Consider the following 17,186-nt stretch of genomic DNA (forward strand, 5'->3'; position numbering starts at 1 on the left):
CAGACACGATGATCTTGACTGTAACATTTTCAGATTCTTCTCCTGCCCTCCTCTTTACTATGGTTTCAGCATAGAGAAAAATTCAATGCATTTGCAAGGAACATAGTCATTTCCCATCAACATTTGTCCCATTTTCTTAACTTTAGGTAATTTCTTAAGTATCCAGTATGCATATATGTACAGCTGTGCAGCACAGAACATGTTTATTATAGTATACAGTGACTGACTGCGGGAAATATGGACATCTTATGAGGCAGGTTTTTCGAGAACAGAAGGATTATCATTAAAAGCTGACCCAGAAGTCAAGTCAACGGACACCATCCAAAACCACAGGCATACATCACTGCCACACAGAAGGTTTATATGATACCACATAATGTTAATGTTGCCTCCCAAGCCACAACGCAGTGAAATTAGAACAGCTGCAATGAAATAACTACAGAGGAGGAGGGAAAAATTCAACAAAATTCAACTTATTTTACACAGCAAGAAAAACATCAGCTGTGGAAACTCAGTGGACTGCCAGCAGACTTTTACTCTGAAGGCCACATGCAGGACTGGGTTTATTCTTTTTCTGCTTAAACTGCTCCTGAAAAGCTCTGCACACTAAACAGCTATTTACATACAGGATGTGATGAATCAAAGGATTACACATTAGAGGTAAGATTTATGAAGCGCTCTCATCTTCAGAACCATAACAGAAGCCACATTGTATGATGAAAAATATTCTTGTTCCTCTGTGTTTTGTAACAGAAGTAAACTTTTATTGTTGTTTTTCATTAAAGCATGCTGATAGCAAGGTCTTTGCATTTGGAACTAAATCATTAATCTTAAAAGGCTAATTTTTCCTGATTTCTGTGACAATGGAAAAAACACCTTTTTTCCTCTGCATTTTGCAATTACTTTCTCTATATAACTTTCAGAAAACATTTTCTGACTAAACCTACATTAATGTATCTTCAGAACAGAATTTTTCAACATATTTATGTACCTATCTTTCAGTAAAGAACTTCCTGACTACATGTGACATCAAGTTCAAAGGAAAAGAAACAGAAAGCAGTAAAAGACCACTGTATGTGTCTGGAACATTCAAATTAGAAGGAAATTAAACATGGTTTTATTGTTAAAATAACTAGCAGCAGAATGCTGAGGTTCCAAGCTTACTCTCTCTCAGCTTGAGAGCTTGATAGCCTTATGTACATAAGTTAACCAACACTCCTGTGTTGGGAAATAATATTGTTCTACAGATCTAAGATAAGTAAGAATGGGATCTCTTGCTTCACAAGCTCAAATACCGAGACAAATAACTTGCAGAGCTCTAAATCAAAATACATAAAACAGACAAAAAAAAAAAAAAAAAAGAGGAGGAAGAAAAATATTAGCCTTTGAATTTTATTGTCAGGTGAGTGAGATACAAAGCTTTATCTAGTCTGTCTTCAGAGGTCTTGGCCTGAAAGCACAGCTCCCACTCTGTCCTGGAGATGTCTCTAACCCTAATGGCACCACCTGCCTGCAGCTCTCCTGGTGCCATGTGCAGTAGCAGGCTGTCGGAGAGGGAGACTGGACGCCTGGCAAAGGAGCAGAAGCTACAGGAGACCATGGCACGGTGGTACGGCACACCATGGTACGGTGGTATGGCACACCAAGCAGACAGCTGGCCTGGTCTGTCCACGCTGCATGCTTCGGGCCATGCTCAGGGGCAAACGAGTACTCAGTCTTCTCCCAAGGCTTTCATTCATCTTCATGCCATCTCCCTAAAATCTGTCAGCCCAGTTAAATCATCATAACTCTTCCTTATGCTATAAAAGGAGCAAGTTTTTCTGAATTTGGCTAGTATTTCATAGCTTACGTGACATTTTTTGAAATGAACAATAATTTGTTAACAACAAATTAAAATAACATGCTTGGAGCACAGAAGGGAAGGAGTGACTTAGTCAAGTTGCTTCTGAATGAAAGTCACAAGTGGCTCTGAAGCATTCTACCAGGACAAAAAATGGGAATATTTTTCACAAATATTAAGACATTTAATTCATTAACTCCTTAAGTTGGAGTAACAGCACTAAGGTGACCTCAATGGTCAGGTTTTGTAAGGAAACTAACTCTACTGCCTGAATTAATCTCAGAAATATATTCTTCACAGATCTTCTCCTGTCACTATTAACCAATGCAACTTTACCAGTAAAGGAGAGAAAAGAAAAAAAAGCCAATATGAGGCATTCTCAACACTCCATTCAGCCTCAGAACATTTGGCCTCTTTGAGGGCAAAGCAGATGCACCCAAGATATGTTGTCCTAACCACTGCCTAACAGACTGCTTCTGCCAGAGGAGGTGTTTGGGTTTTTTATATTCTCGTAAAATAGCTTTATTTTGTTACCTGCTCCTAAAAGACCAACTCAGGTTCACACAGCCTGTTTACAGTCTCTATATCAACAGCTGGAAGACATCCTAGAGAGCATGTCATCCTAATTAGGTATATACGGAAAGCACGTCCTACAATATAATCATACAATGAGAATATTAATCTTGTAGGTCCACTTTAGACAATGGATCCTTGGTCCACATTATCACAGGAACATTCTCTGGTGACACTGGTTAAGCACATGCTGTGTAACATGACAAGACATCTCGTGGTATGCTACTGTATCACTTCTACGAGATGTTTCTTGGGGGCACAAAGTAATTGTGTATGAAGGACTGAAGGTTAATAGTAATTTTCTTGTTTCGTGCACTCATGTCAGTGGAGAAGAGGCATTTATCCTAACTGTGAGATTCAGATTTAAACATCTCTCACAATGAATCAGAGAGCAACAACAATTAGGTAACGACCACTTTTGCACAAACATAACTTTACAGGTAGAAAAGGGCTGTTAATGTTTCAAGCTAAAAAGGTAATAAAGAATGCAGAACTGAAATGTGGCAGGAAAAAATTATTCTGCTTTTGCTCTTCACTGTGAAATATATAGCAGAAAATTCTGTATATATAATATATAACACCAATTTTTTTTCAGAAGAGATGGCTCTCTGCCTGTTAGCATCTAGGAAGTGGGGATAATCATGCTAGCAACAAGCCTGACTTTCAGCTGATTTGGTGTGATTTTTCCTACTTCATCTCTGAGCCTCAGACTCTCCATTTGCTGACACCTTCCTGTCTCTTAGCTTACATTATGCAGACTGTCCTATTAGTATTTGTGAAGTAGTCACAGACTGTGGAGTTTTCGGTCTTTGAAGAAGCACAGAGTATTTGCAGGTCTGTCGTACGCATCACATAACACGTCTGGAAGAATCAGCATGAGACTCAAATGAAATCCCCATTTTGGTCCTGGTTTTGCCACCGAACTGCTGAGTCATCTGTAACTCTCACGCATGCAAATTTCAGCCCTCAACACAAGTGCTCACATGTCATGTGCTAAAAAGTCATAGCTGCAAGCGTGTACCCACTGCTACAACTTGAATGCTTGCATCCTTCAGACACTGGACTTGCTAGCTACTTGTGCAGTTCCCAGAATTTATCCATGCATAGGTGACAGAGACGAATGGACACTGATTCAACACTTGTGCCCAAGTATCCCCATCAGTAGTTAAATCTCAGTCAACACGATTAATAGAAATATCTCTATACGTATCTCTGCAAATGATGAATGCTCTAATTATGTCTCATATGTGCAAGACAAGTAGGCAAATGTCAGACAAGTAGGCAGATGTCAAAAAAACAACCCTGACTTTTCTGTTTTTAATTGAAATACAATGCTTTTACAGAACTCAGAGAACCTCCACGTATCTCCTTCATTCATGACAAGCTTCATTTACTTGTTTGTTTTCAGAAACTGTCTTTCCTAAACACATCTATGTTATTTCAAAAATGAAACACATATAGTGAGTGGTTATTCTATATGTGTATTTTGACATGAGGAGCTGCTAACTACTTGAAAAGTAGTTACTGAGAATGAATAGTAAAAGCCTCTCAGGTTTTATTTATTTTACAAATGTGCTGATGCCAACTCTCTGACAACAGTTAGAATCTTTTTAATTTTTTTCCGCCATACTGCAAATGTGAATATGAATTCTTAAAAAAAAGATACAAATACATGTCAAAAAGCAAAGCAGATGAAAATACAATTCTTCAAAAATCTTACAAGATCAAAATGATGCCATAAGGTCCAGCAAGATAAAACTGCATGAATAAGAATGAGCAGAAATAACAGTAAGAACATAAGTAAGGCAAAATAATACCATCCATTAGAATTCACACACGCAAGTCCTTCAAATACACTGGAAGAGATGAGAAATCTGGAAACCTCCAAGTTAATGATCTGGAGCACTCTGAACTAAGGTGTCACTTACCAGCACATGTCACAAGTATGAAACAGTTTAACCTTGCCATCTCAGAGGAAATGATAATCTTACATGTCTTTTAAGTTTAAAGGCTTAGGAATGATGAAGACAAATTCAGAACTATAGCTGAGAACAGCATCTTCCTTGCTTCTACAGGTGTCTTGTAAGTTTACTACTTGCTGTTCAGGTGTTTTGCAGATTTAACTCTTACACAGTACACACAGAAATCCAAAACTCCACCAAAAAAAAAAAAAATCCACCCCTATACTATACCAACATCCTGCCAAATTGTACCTTCAGATACTTGCCTTTGACATAATTTATTTAAATCACAGCTTCACCATGCATTTGAGAATGTTATACAGCCAACTATGAAATGTTTCTTTTTAGCAGATTAAACACATAGATGAGAGAAACGAAGTTAGAGAGGCATAGAAAGAAATTTTGCAGAAAGCTGTTCTGAAGAGCAAAAGGAAGCTCTTCACAGGGCTGAAAGGAGTCAGCTAATCGATTCGTCAGTCTGCAGTTCCCCTTCTCTTCCCTACTCATAACTACTCTCCAGCTAGGAAATTTATAATTTCACAACACGCAGAAAGCACGTCTCTCATCTATCCCATGGTCTCAGGCAGCAAAAGCAGTTGTGTTCTGTTCCCTCATGTTTCACCTACATGCACAAAACTCAGAGATTTGATTTGCACTTTAATGCAACACAGACCAGGTATGCTGCAATTCCTGGTAATTTCTTCAAAAAGAGTTCTTTCTCCACCACTATCAGTAATGCACTGCCAACATCTCCAAAATTATTTGAGTCAAATTGTTTAAATTTTTTCCATAGAGGAAAAAAGGGGCAGTCTGCTACTAGGTGAATAAAAACACTAAGCACTGATTTTATTTAGAACAGCAAAAAAGAACAAATACTGGATTCTATATCATAGCTGCTGAAGAGCCTTGATACTGTCTTCTGATTTCTGAGTATTCCTTGCAGTACCTACAAAGCAGCTCTTCTCACAGTTTTTTGTACAAGAAGATTTTTCTATATACAGTATATCTGCTGCCTAACCTTTAAGAAGAAATGTGTATTTTCCCAGTCATTTGAAAGTGCATATATAGGATGACTCAAGTTTTTGTTTGTAGACAACTGACATAGGATTTATAGTTGCAATTTACTGAACAGCTTTATAAACTGCTATTTAAAGCAGTCCTGTTCACATACACTAAAAAGTCTTTTTATGAAAGCGAGATTATTTAAGCCCAGTCCATGCATGTCTTTTTATTCTTTCATCCTGCCTTCCAATTCTTACAGTATATTTTAACAGCTTGTCAAAAATGCCACCTCCCTTCCATCACCAGTACTACTGGATAGAGAATCTAGGGAAATATTTTTTACAAAGTAGTTCCAAAACTTCCTACAATGGCCAAAAGATTAAATATTGCACCCTGATGTACAAAAGCATAAAAAAAACCCAAAACAACAAAAAACCACACCCACAATGCAAAGGCAGGAAGGAATGTGGTATATGGCGATTCATCAATTTAGTTTTTAATAAGTACATCATAGCTACAAATAACAGCAAGCTCTAGGAAGCACTGAGAAGCAAAAAGAATAATGCCCCATTGCATTCATTCCTGTGATGGAATAATACATCAACAGAAGTACCTCAGCTACACTCTTCTAAGAAATAGGTCTCTCTTGTATCATAGGAAAACCATTTCTGTAAAGTACCTGGCCCACAGAAGTACTTCAGGAAGGACTGTGGATCATCATTTCTATATTCAAGCCTCAGCCCACCTCCACACTTACCTTTCTCACAAATGTCAGCAGAATTCCCACTTACTAAATTAATGCATCTTATAAAAATGTTGTTCTCCAAAAAACATTTTAGAAGGAAGGTGCTATTGTGTGAAAAATGATGTTTTAAAAATTCTAACGACAGCATGACCACCACCAGCTGTGGCAAGGCACAACTTCAACAATAACATGTGCCCACAGATAGGTAACCTGAAGGTCCAGCACCCTTTGTAATCTTCAATCCATATTTATGAACGCACAAAGGGCCCTTGCGATGTTCGCCATCATGAAACTGAACTTTGCAATTAAATTAATTCATCAATCATTTATTTAATGCTATGTTTCTGAGTAGGTTGTTAATGGGACAGGTCTTTGAATATTTTGTTTACCTTCACAATACGCAGAGTCCCCTTGGACAGACAGATAACCATTCTTGCACTCACAAGTAGCTTTTGTGTTCCAGTTTTTGCACTCTGAATTTTCACCACATCTGTGTCCCTCTGCACAGAAGTTATGGCCTGAAATACAAGGAACATGCAACCTGGTATTAAAACATGTTCATTTCAGATATTCAAGTTTAATATTTACATTGACTGTATTACTCTGAAAAACTTTGGCATGCTACATCCCAGAAATTCTCTCTATAAACCTATCTGGTGCACACAGCCTTTTTGGATTCCTCCATCAATCCGTTCTCAGCAAAACCATTTCATTCAAAAATGTATTTGTATGACTAGTTGTAGTCAGGAGAAAAGACAACTTCAAAGCAGGAAGCCACGACAATACATTAGTCTTCTACTGAACCCACGTAGGATAAAATGCCACCTTATCTCCAATAGCCAAGAAGTGTAATACTAACTTACACTAAAAGGATAACAAAGTTTAATATAAAAAAAATCCTTTACAGTTCTCTTAATATGCATAATCAAGCATGCTTTTGAAAGAGCAAAAATGACACGTTGCATTAGAACACAAAACTTTACGGGTAGTCAAAACAACCTCATGCACTGCCTTGTAATTCTGTCATCAAAAACTAGCTGGATTGTTTCTACAGTTTATAATTAATCCATGCGTCATGTTTTGTAAGGGAGAATTTTTATTAATCTCTCCTTTTTCCTTGACACAAATTCTGAGTAGCTTCTTTGTGAACAGTTTCTTTTATTCCATACAAAGTCATTTCTACAAATATGATGAACTTTTCCACTTTCTTCTATAAAGGCACAACTGGCTGAAGTTCTTTCTTCCTGATTTTCAGTATTTCTCAAAGATGTGTCAAAATCTCTCTCTGCTGAAGTCTAAAGTCAAAGTAATTGCAACTTTATCTCTTTAAAGGCACTCTGGAACACTGGGAATACTGTAGGAGATAACTAAATACCTTCCAGAATCTGACAACTGGGTATTTTTTTTCCCCCATTGGTGTATTTTTGATGGATTTTTTGCTATTAATATCCAAGAATCAATTTCTATTTGCCTGAGATATATAAACAGTCATTTTGGTAATTCTTATCTTTTCTGGATTTTCTTTCCTAGAAGGAGGGAAACCAACGAAATCCAGACATACCATCAGCTACTTGTATTCCAACTTGCACTTACATAAATACAAGAATAGTTTCTGCCAATTCTGCCCAGTCATAAAGGAGCAAACTAAAAGTTCTAGTTCACTGATTCTAAACTTAGACCTGACATCCCCTAAAGACAGCTAAGAAAAAGATGACCTGGACTTCTAAGATCTAAATGTCAGATTCAGATCTTTGTTCATATCCCTTGCTTTGATATTCTTTAAGGAACTTCAGAAGGCTTTAGCTTATACCAAATATGGTTTTCATCTACAGTAAGCAAATTTTCATAGGGCTAATCCTGAAGCTGTTCACTGGGAGGTTTTTTTATTTGTTTCTAAACATGCGCTTCAGTCATCTAGTAATTTAAAACTCAGGTTTTGTCATTTTAGTGCACTCCAACTTTATGAATCTGATCATCTAACATAGGGTTGTGAGGTCATTTTTTAAAAAATGTGACTCTTGTTAGCAAGGAGGACGCTTTCTCAGTGTCAACATCCAACTCTACACTTAAACTTCAGATTAATTTTATTAACAACCAAGGTAAGTTCCTTGTGCTCAGCTGGCTCATTCTTTCATTGTAGTCCAGCTTGCAAAAAAGAACCAACTCCACTAATGAAAATTGCAGATATCCCTTCTAGTCTTCATTCATTTCACAGTCTGGTAAAAACCACTCAAGTATCCCAGATACAGCCTTGTCAAGCCTGGGTACATTTTATACTGGTAAAAAAGGGCGCAGTTACATTCCTTTAGCCATTTATGCAATCACAGTATTTGACTTATCATTTTTGCCTTTGTAATTATAATCAAAGCTGAACACTGGAACCCTTCTCCCCAGACTTACCCATTCAGCATCTAATTTACACTCCCCAATCAGGATTACTATTCTGTTGGCATTCTAGATAATACCCAAGAGACAAGTCTTATAACATTTTCTTTGTCACTGTTTCCCCTAAGACTATGACATCCTAGTCTAGGATGCTTCTTTATAATAATAATAATTCTCCTTTCAACTCATACACAGTATTAGTTTTATATTTGATTATTATTGGTGAATACTACTACTCAGAACCCATGTAACATATCAGTGTATTAAGCTAGGTACTATAAAAATACTACATTTTAATTTAGTGTGAATTGTTACTACTGTCTTAGGATATTTTTTAAAATTTATTTATGTTTCTCTTTCATCCAAAGCTGTAAAAAATATTTCACCTTTCTCAGCATGTTTTAGTTACAATAGTCCTTATACAACATTCTGCATCAAAAAACTTTTGTTTCTAGGCTCTTTTTATCCCAGGGAGTCAACATTTTACCTTGTGATCAGTTTACAGCCAATTTAACACACTTAGCCAAAGGGGTGGCTTCTCATGGTTAACTTTCATCATAAGTCCCAAGTCCCAGATCAGCCACTCTTCTCTAATAGCACTTTCTCCCAAGCACAAGCTGCTGATTAGTTTTCAATATCACACCATAGCCCTACAAATTTTTCACTATTTGCCACCTCAGAAATCATCAGTAGATATGATGACTACCCTAACTATCCACTTTGTACTGCTAGAGCTGTCACCTTTTTTAAAAAATTCTCTGGAAAAAAACTGTATTGCTTTTGTTCCCTTGTTATCATCTCAAATATGAACTGTCGCCATTCAGAATCAGATTCTTTCTTATGTTTTCAAGCTTGAAGGCTGTTAAAAGAACATAGAAGAAAATAAGTAACACTCCAGTTCTGTAACTTGCATAATTAGAGGCTCTAAAGAACTTTTCATTGTTCTCCTCTCATTAGGAATACACAATGATAGAACACCCACTACATCTCTAGATTGCTTTGGCATTTATTATTATAAGACCTGTGAAACACTGTTTCCTGCCTTTTAAAAATGCTGACTAAAAGTGACCCAACTTCAATTTCAGAAAACTTGTTCAATACCTCTCTAAGTGGAAAGTGAAAGCCATTCCTGTTAAGACCATGCATGGTGCTACGACACGGTATGTCACCAAGCTTTTACAAAACAAATATAATTTAAGGTTAACCAGCAGAAAAAAAAACCACCGTACTTGACGGTACAGAAGAGTAAGGGTTCACTGTGCCTCTGTCAGAGTAGACATACCATTGATTGGATCAGAGGCTTTACCATGTACTTTTCTTTTGCAGTGAAGACTCACATTTAGCACTTCAAAAGAGCCAAGAGGTGCATACCAAGGAAGGGTGGCTCTTGCATTTCTTAGACCCTGGTCTGCCTTTTCCCCAGCTGGGGTTTTGGAGGCAAGAAAGGAATAAAATGCTATCTACTCTGTCTTAGCTCTTATTGGGTCTGAGTGCTTTTCCGGCTCTTCTGGCAAATAAAAGGCCACCTCATATTAGGACTGTAACATGAAGAAATAAGCTAGCTGCATTCTTCACACATTCAACACCTAATTTAGCTAAATATTTTCATTCATTCCTATTCAACAAAACAGTCAGGAATACACCCAGGGCCGCTGACTGCAACAATCACACTTATATTCCTGACTAAACAGGGACAGACTTAAGCACTGACTTAAACATCAATCTATTCACAGGAGCAATTACTTATCCCCAAGCAAGCAGAATGGAAAAAAATGCAAACATCTGATTTTTATTAATTCTTTGGTGTGAAATGGATTATAGGGTTCCTTTAAAATACCTACACAGATGGCAAAACCACCCATTGATACTGCAGCGGGATCTCTGAATCTCAACCATGGGTGGCAGCGAGTAGAGGGCATACATTCTGATTGCCCAGGTGAAAATAACTGAATTACTGAGACTTCAGAATATTCAGCAAAGTCTTATCTGAGACAGTCAGCTCTTCTCTAAATATAAGAAATGGCTTAAAATAGAATCATCACATCTGAGCAAGCAGGCAATTGGAGAGGATTTGACAGAAGCACACAAAATCTTAAATAGTTCTGATAATCTAAACTAATTTCAGGCCAACACAGATGACAAGGCAAGTGAGCATGAATTAAAATTACAGATAAACACATTCAGAACAGATGTCAGAAACCATTTTCCCCACACATACACACATAGCCATAAATGTGCACAACAGCCCTTCAAAGTCATTCAAGATGTTCAAGATACAATTCAGTCCTTACCAACAGGGGAATTAAATATTGAAGAGTGTGTTTAGATTTTTGATGGGCCTGATGACCTCTGCTCCTTCCCCAAACATTTCTGATAACATTACTCTCTCCCTTTATCAAGGCTGCTGAAACATTTGTTCCAATTTTTCTTATGAACATATTTGTATCTTTTTACTTCTTTCTTCTGACTGTAGAATGACCATTAATAAATGTTCTAAAACAATCATGAAAAAGATCAGATTTCATGCTAGCAGATATAAAACTAGCACTTCTGCAGCATCGGGAACTGCGCAACTGGGTAGGGCTTACTGGTCTCAAGTCAGATTATCTAAAATTAAACATTTATTCCATTTTGGGACAGCTGAACATTGCTCTTATTTTTCTCAGCTTCTTGACATCTTCAGGTTCCAGTTCCCAGAATCCACTTTTCCAGAGCAGCATGCTAAGCTACTTTGTGCTGTCATCTAGTTTCCTAAGCACCTAACATATTTGGTAAATTGGCTTAATTATTGATTGAAGAATATAAGAACTCATTCAAGACTACAGCTGGAATCAAGATCTCTTATATCCATATCTCTTCTACTTTTTTTATGGGCAACACTGATGTGCCTCATTTTTCTGAGGGTTTCCTTATAACATCTGTAACGCCTTCTGTACTTCTTACAATATCCCTAGCTGTTCCCTTCAAAACTGTAAAACCCCTGTACTCTTGCTGTTCAAGAAGCTACCCTTCAGCAATCCACATTTCATATTTCAGAGGCTCCTAAAAAGAACGCTGACGGTGCTTCCATTAATAGCATTAGCAATGTTCAAAAGGTCCAAGGTAATTTCAACCTCAAAATCTTTACTATTGTTATGATTTAACCCCACAGTTACTACATAAATGTGTAAAGTAAATCTGGGGGACAAGTCATAGGAAAAGTCATAAAATTTGCACTAGCAATTATGCCCTTTCGTGATCTGAATCTGTTTTTAATGAGTCATGAGCAATGAAGCACTTTGAACAGCAGCTTTTACGCCTTCAGAGGCTCTGGTCCCAGAACTCAGTGGTCTGACATAAAACTCAGTAGCTTCATAAATCCTTTCAAGCTGCTATAGCAATGTACACCTTATTACATACTGCTTATTTGTGCACATTAGAATAATGGTATGGCACAGCCTAACAAGCTTATATTTTTTTTTTTCAGATATAAAGCTCTTCTAAATCCTAAGTAACATTATAACTATGTTTAGAAATAAACTAATTCATATTTATCAACCTCCATTAAATCTTAATATATCTAAAACCTTGAAATAACTCATACCTCACAGCAGTGAATGAGGAACATTCGATTTCTGAAAAAGCAAAACTCAGTTTCACAGCTAGACAGGGAGAGATGAGAAACATGGTAACTGAAGAGCCTTCTCATCCTCTAATTGAAAGAATAAAAAACTCCTTAAAACAAAGCAATACAAATAAGGGTGGCAGAAGCCCCATTTTTAGACTTAAATGATGTTCCCTGCCATAAAATGCACACTTCAGCCCATCAGTAGGATTCTCCACTTCCTGCCAACCAGCATCAGCAGCCAATCTAAATCCATCAGGCAAACCATATTACAGGACAGCAAATAAAAACTACTTTCTCCAGAAACCTAACAGTGCTCACTACTTCATTATTTCCTCACACTCTCTCTTTTAAGGAGAGCATGACTGAAACTGCTAGGGCTGTTAAGGCTATTCTTACATACTAAAATTGTGAGCACAACAACATAAAAATTCTCTCATGAAACTTTATTTGAATCACTCATTCAAAAGAGAAAAAATTCACTCTTTCAAAATTATACACTGTCTTTGGCGAGGAGAAAAACGGCTAAAGGGAACAATAAAACACTTTTATGACACTATTTTTGATATTAGATTTGTCCCTGGGCTATAAAATATGTAACAGGCATGCTGTAAGAAAAATGAGTGAGTCTCAAAAAAAAATACTAAAAAATACATTTTATTACACAATGATTCTCTGTAAAATTTTAAAATTAACCAGAATTTCTAGAAGCCTAAAAAGTGAGCTTAATTATACCATATTGTCCTGCTGAAAAGTACAAAATAGCACGTAGTTTAAGCAGACATTTATATTGAAGCACACAGATGAAGGGAAAAACTAGGTATACTCTACCTGACATTCAAGGATAGATTCTATATACAGATCTGATGAGGTCCATTTTTGCATTCAGGTACAACAAATCACAAAAATAGCTGTCATTGTACAGCACAGTTCTTCCATACTATGCCTGCCTTGCTGTACACCTTATACAATTGTTTTACTGAAATCTTGAAATTGGATTTTAGCAATATATTACCTTTTGCCATACTATAAACTCACGTAGCAAACCTGAAGAAGAAAAGGTACTATTTACTGTCTTTACTTTTGTAACCATTTATAAACAATAATGACTATCTAGGAAGCCCGCCAGCTGTGTACATTACAGTGTTCAACTCAGTCCTTTGCTGACTCACAATTTCCATGACCATAAACACCACAGATTTATTTTTTGCCTTGCATACCCTATTTTATTTTAGGCACTTATCTATTATTGTGGTAGGTATTACAGAGATCCCTGAAGAGGGTACAATCTCATACCACAGCACCATGAAGTTTCTGTATTTCTCTGATTTTTTTCCTTCTGTTGATCCCCCACATTTATCCCTTCATTAAATGCAAATTCCTTTGCTGCAGCTAGAAAAGCACAAGCTGCAAACCTCCTACCCTTACCCAATTCATCAAAAGGTATTCTATAATTCTACAGAACATGAAAGTCAGTGGAAGTTTTCTGTTTCCACAGCTAGATACTAAAGAAAGCACAAACAGATACAAAACCAGAACCTACAAGTCACTAGTATGCACTGATAAACATTACATAGAATTATTGTTCTCATTTAACATTATTAGTAAATGCTTACTGATCATCCTGTTGACTAACTAAAGGCCTAGCTAAGGGCTAATGCAAAGAATTATCTGTATCATCATACATACAATGTGAAATTTGCACGTGATGTGCAAACGATCCATGTGGGCTTCCAGTAAATGCTCTGATTACTCAGGACAATATTTACTACAATATTTCTTCCTCACTACTTTTGTTTGAACAATAAAAGCTGCATACAGTCTCTGAAAGAGGTCATTATTGCAAAACAGAGAAGCGCTCTATCCTTTCCCAGTAAAGGGCACATTGGCACAGGACAGGACCAGAAACTATGGCCTGCTTGCCGTATCAGAAGGCACCTGTTTGCATGACAAAGCCCATACTAATATGGAATTCTGAACAAATTTCTATTTTTAACACCAGCACTCTACATACGATAAAATTATACACTACCACTTTGGGTTGCGTGCAACTGAAGCAAAAGCGTCAAGCAGCATATATTCTACTTCAAGAGATAAAAAGCAATTTAGGAGCATGAACTTCAATTTATGCCTTTGTAAAGTTGACAAAATTAATCATATCTTTAAGCATAATTTTCAAAAGAATTTTAAAAAGCAAAGATGAAATACAAGAGGAGGTGGTACTGTTTTAGCAGTCAGCTAAAGCAGAACTGAGGTGGAAGCTTAATGTATCCATCTGAAAGCACCATGTATCCAAATTCATAGGAAGTGAAAGTACAATTCTTTCTTTTGCTTCTAGAGACCATCACATAAGTATACATATTCATGCTGTTTTATAAATAATAAAAACAGTTTTGGGATGAATATCTAAAAAGAGTACCTATCATTAACAATAATATAGAGCTGAATAATTACAGAACTTGTCTTTCATCAACTTCGAAGCTTTCAGATTTCTAACGCTTTCAAGAAACGAAGATAATTTTTTCAGTACTGCAGTACATCAAACTGGGCCATCTGTTAAGAAGTATCATTAAGACATCGAGCCCTCTGAGGGACAAAGAAGCAGCATTTAGTGTTTGCTTAAGTAGTTACAGATGTTTCTAGAAACTGTTTAAAAAAATAAATGTGCATATTCTTAGACCATGATCCAAGCAAGCAGTCTCAAACGTGCTGGCCCCTGCAACCACATGCATATGCTTGCAAGTTCAAGGCCTTTGTAAATATTTAACTATGCATATTTATTAATTAATATTTACTGGCTAAGAGAGAGATTCAGAGCCCCTTCATTGGCATCTACAATGACACTGGAGGAATTTACACACAGGCAAGACAAGTAGTCCAGCAGCTCCCAATAACCATCTAAGCCTGGCAATGTCTAATGCTCATTTGGCACACCTCTTGCTTGAGATTTCTAAAGTGCATCACTAAAGGCTCACACTCAAGTCCTGCTCTGAGACACCAGGCTCCCCTTAAGCTCAGCTGAGACTCAGCACCAAGGGAGAGGTGTGGAACAGAGGTACAATACACAGGGAATAATTATTCTAACACCTCTCACCCAAGAACTCACTGATGACAACACACTTAAAGAAGCTTGTTCAAGTTCTCTAGCCTTACAATACCTCATTTAAGGGGATTTCCTCAACTAAGATTTTAGCTATGGCTTGTTCAGTCTGGTCCAAATTGCAACCAGGATTCACCAGGGCTGAAAGGGAGCAAGCGAGAGGAACCTGTATCTCCACACCACACTGCAAGGAGGAAAAATGGGGTTCCGGGCTCTAGGGTTATTTTTTCATTTTTATTCTGTAATTGCCCAGCTTAATTCATAAATGAGTCCTGAGAGAGCTTAGATCTAAATCAACCTCCAAATACTGGAATTTTAACATTGTTGTTGTGATTTTAAAATAGAGAGCTTAAAAAAGCTTTTCCAAAACCCTGTACATTCAGTGCAGTTGTAAGATTAAGCAACATAAATTATCTTTTTCAAAGGTAACTTCTTCCTAATGGGAATTCTTAAGAGATATTGGGCCCTTTCTCTCCCAACTCCTCCTTTTCTCCCTCACCCTCTCTAATTCAGAGCAATTACAGCTGTGTAACTGGTAAGTATTCTACCCAAAGGAATATCACAAACTGGTTTTACATGAACACTAATTATAGACTCAAGGTTTATAGAGGTAGCTAATATCTCATTAAAAAGTAACTGCTCCTTCCAGTGTATCCCCTTCATTGAACCACCAATTTATATTTCTTCCAAACATGCATAGTCTGTGGCTTACCTCTACAAACACTGCAGCATTGGTTCTCTGGAAGAACGTGATCTTTTTCTGAGCAGTTCAATGGTGGACAAGTCTCTGTTACTTTTACTAAAACTCCATTCTGAAAATAAACAACATTTTAAAAAATAACTGATGAAAGCATGTGTAATGGCAATGATGACATATTTTTCAATCTGTAACTCTGGTAATCTCTAGTAACAATACAGGTAAACTAGCCGGCAGCAAGTTAAATTCATTCTTTATGACATCATTATGACACCATAACATCAAAACTAAAGTAATCTACTTGGACATTTCTACGCCCAGAGTTGAAGGAAAGGGGAAAAGCAAAGCAGGGAAAACAAACACACACACAAACACACCAAAAACCAAAACAAAAACCAAAACAAAAAAGACACCCCTGCCAAAAAAAAAAACAAACTACTGAAAACACCAAACACCTGAAAAAAGGGAAAAAAAGAAAAAAAAAAAAGGGAAAACCATAATAAAAAGAAAAAAGGCACTTAAGCTTAAAATTCTATAGCAGTTTTTCCAAATACTTTATTTCCAAGTACAGTTGTTTTCCTTTCAAGTATTTGAGGGAGTTAAAGCATTTCACTCCAGGTTTTTATTAAAGACAGTCTTACCTGCTTTATACAAGTCAGAGTTTTACTCCTCTTATTTCATATTCTACGTAACTCACTGACAAATTATTCAACTCAAACAAACACAGCAGATAGAAGACCAACGTTTTCACATGTAATGTGTTGTTCTGCTGTGTCCATTTCATTCTTTAGAATGAATTACTGATGACCTAATTTCCAAAATTTAAGTCCTTCAAAGGTATGGCAAAGCAAAAATCCCATCTTGAGGAATCCATATGGAAACTGACGTATAAAATGTAAATCAAGGTCAAGATATTTCTATGATTTTGATTTCTGCTAGATTTAGAGTAAGACTGTGTATAGGATGTTTAGATGCTGGCAGAAATTTTCTAAAATAATAAAGACAGAGCCTTTCTGGGGAGATTTTACACCAAGTTTTACTCCACCATCTTCCCATCTAGGAAATCAGTTTCACCATCCCTCCAGACCAAACAGCTGTCTTGCTCTTCAGTTAGCTGTTTCTTAACATCTTGTCCCAAAATAGCTTCCTCTTTTCCCTTGTCCCCCTCCAGCCTTCCCCATACCATAACTTATTTCTTCGGCATCCCTTCTGCAGCTATGCCACCACTGTGAACTGGCCAGTGGATCAGAGGTTAACAACCAGGATTTTCACTCAGTAG

At 36.9% G+C, this 17,186-nt stretch overlaps 1 protein-coding gene across 2 annotated transcripts in view; it reads right to left on the bottom strand.

Annotated features, from left to right (window-relative positions):
- The window catches only part of NELL1 (neural EGFL like 1), a 296,030-nt gene that overhangs the window by 194,864 nt on the left and 83,980 nt on the right, over positions 1-17,186 (bottom strand). For both annotated transcript variants that reach the window (XM_074842236.1, XM_074842235.1), the window contains exons 11-12: positions 15,923-16,022; positions 6,511-6,639 (exon numbers count right to left, since the gene is read on the bottom strand). In XM_074842236.1, coding sequence (XP_074698337.1) covers positions 6,511-6,639; positions 15,923-16,022 — 229 coding nt within the window. The remainder of the gene's footprint in view (positions 1-6,510; positions 6,640-15,922; positions 16,023-17,186) is intronic.

This window comes from Strix aluco, chromosome 16 (assembly GCF_031877795.1).
Source record: "Strix aluco isolate bStrAlu1 chromosome 16, bStrAlu1.hap1, whole genome shotgun sequence".
Taxonomy (NCBI): Eukaryota; Metazoa; Chordata; class Aves; order Strigiformes; family Strigidae; genus Strix; species Strix aluco.